The 1979-nt window shown below is 34.3% G+C and overlaps 1 protein-coding gene across 1 annotated transcript; it reads right to left on the bottom strand.

The window, feature by feature from the left end:
• Positions 1-444: 444 nt before the first annotated feature.
• LOC133879047 (glutathione S-transferase T3-like) lies at positions 445-1468 on the bottom strand. The gene is made up of 2 exons (XM_062317598.1): positions 1121-1468; positions 445-1031 (listed from the first exon to the last, which is right to left on the bottom strand). The coding sequence occupies exons 1-2, from the start codon at positions 1466-1468 to the stop codon at positions 468-470; spliced, it is 912 nt and encodes a 303-aa protein (XP_062173582.1). The 3' UTR covers positions 445-467.
• Positions 1469-1979: the final 511 nt, after the last annotated feature.

Below are 1979 nucleotides of genomic sequence, written 5' to 3'. Positions count from 1 at the left end.
AACCACTCAAGTACAGATTTTAATAAATTCACAACCACTCAAGTGCAGATTTTAATAAATTCAGCAATCAATGTTACCATGTGCAGATTTTCCAGAAATCAAGCTTGCTGGCCTAACTCTATAGCTAGTGCAGATTTTCCTACAAGTGCAGATTTTCCAGCAAGCAGTGTTCAGTAGAATTTCCAGCAATTTCAGCAGACTTTCCAGCAATTTAATATAGCAATTTATAGCAGTATTCTTCAATATATAGCAGAATTTCCAGCAATTTAATGAGATTCAGTACAAGAATTTCAGTACACGAGATCCAGGAACAAAAGAGAACAAAAAGAAACCATCATTTAAAACATAAACAATCTACAATCACCATCAACATAGAAACTTTTACACCAACAAAAACTATTAACTAGAAGTTCTAGCAAACAGTAAGTGAAAAAGCTCCTGATTTCCAGTCATAACTCAAGCATGCTTTACTTCATCCTTCGACTTTCAAGGATTTCCATTTGTCGAATACGAATATATTCTCTTTGGGATTCAGACAAGCCACTTGTATCTGTGAGCATGATTTTGTCCTCATCTACTCGTAACTTAGCTTGCTCAACTCGAATTTTCTCTGCCTCAACTCGAATTTTCTCTCCCTCAAATTGAATCCTAGTATCCTCTTGAGCACTCGTTTTTTCCATAAGTTGTAGTTTCCTTTCAGTTGCTATCATTGCTCTTTCGTTCATCTGAGTTAGTAAACCCACAACAATATCATCATTGTTATCATTGTTTTTTTTTTTATTCAATCGCTCTTTTGCGGCTTTCCTGCCTTCAGGTCTCTCCAAATCTACAAAGTTACTAGTAGAGACATTATCTTCCCCTAGATTTATCGGACTTTCAGTAAAAGGCGAAGATGCATTTCCGAATAATCTTTTTCTTGTTTTATCATTGTTAGTACTCCATTTTGGACAATTCTTCAATAAATTCCAGCAATGTTCATAAGCAAATGGAACGCCAACCAAACTCCGGTATAACTCCTTTGCCCCAGTAATCTGCAAAATTAAGAAATAGAAACATAATTATACCCTTAATAAAAATTGGTGGATTGATGCGTTGACACAATAATCAATATAAATTATACCTTGTCTTGCTGAGTGATCCCACTTTGATGTGCTGACTCAACCTGAGCTAAGCATCCACAAAACTTATTTACGTTCTTATGAATTACTCCCCATCTATTAAGTAGAGATGTTTCATTCCGACTAGTATTGAAGGTCTTATGTTCATGGTACTTCTCCCAAATTCTCCACCAATATTTCTTCTTTGATTGGTCATTCCCATTCACCGGATCAACACTAGTATTTATCCATGATTCTACAAGTAAAACATCTTCTTCAATGCTAAAGTTGCCACTTCTGGGTTTCTTAAGATTGGTTGCAATCTCAGATTCTGGTTTATCAATTTCAACACTTAGATATGGAGATCCCATGGATTCATCATAATCTTGATTTAAAAGGTTGATGAAAGATGCGTTTCCTTGCCCTTGAGAATCCATTCAACAAGACCTTCCCAATCAACAAGGTTTTATAGTTAATACATTAAGTAGAGAATGTTAATCCATTCCAGTATGCAATCTAGCATATATTCTACTCTAAGAATGCAAATTCCCAAAAATGAAATTTCTCATTTAGCTCATTTACTACTGTACCCCTCTCTCTTCTTATTGGGTTGGGACAACTTCTATCAAACATTGAAAAACACTTTTCAACCAATATCTAGTTAAACAAGTTTTAAGATATGACCTCACAGAAAACAATTTTCAATACTTTAAACATGTTTGATAATTAATTCTTTTTTTTTTTTGATGGTTAAAGATTGGATATTGAATCAGGTGAGTGGACACATTTTCTCATTTCTGGAAATCTTACCCGCTCAAACAGAATAAGAGGTCTACTACATTGAGCATTTCCACTCGAAAAAAAAAAAAAAAAAAAAATCCA

This window comes from Alnus glutinosa, chromosome 10 (genome assembly GCF_958979055.1).
Source record: "Alnus glutinosa chromosome 10, dhAlnGlut1.1, whole genome shotgun sequence".
Lineage (NCBI taxonomy): Eukaryota > Viridiplantae > Streptophyta > Magnoliopsida > Fagales > Betulaceae > Alnus > Alnus glutinosa.
The sequence above is the reverse complement of the archived record's forward strand: the minus strand, read 5'-3'. Positions and strand labels throughout refer to the sequence as shown.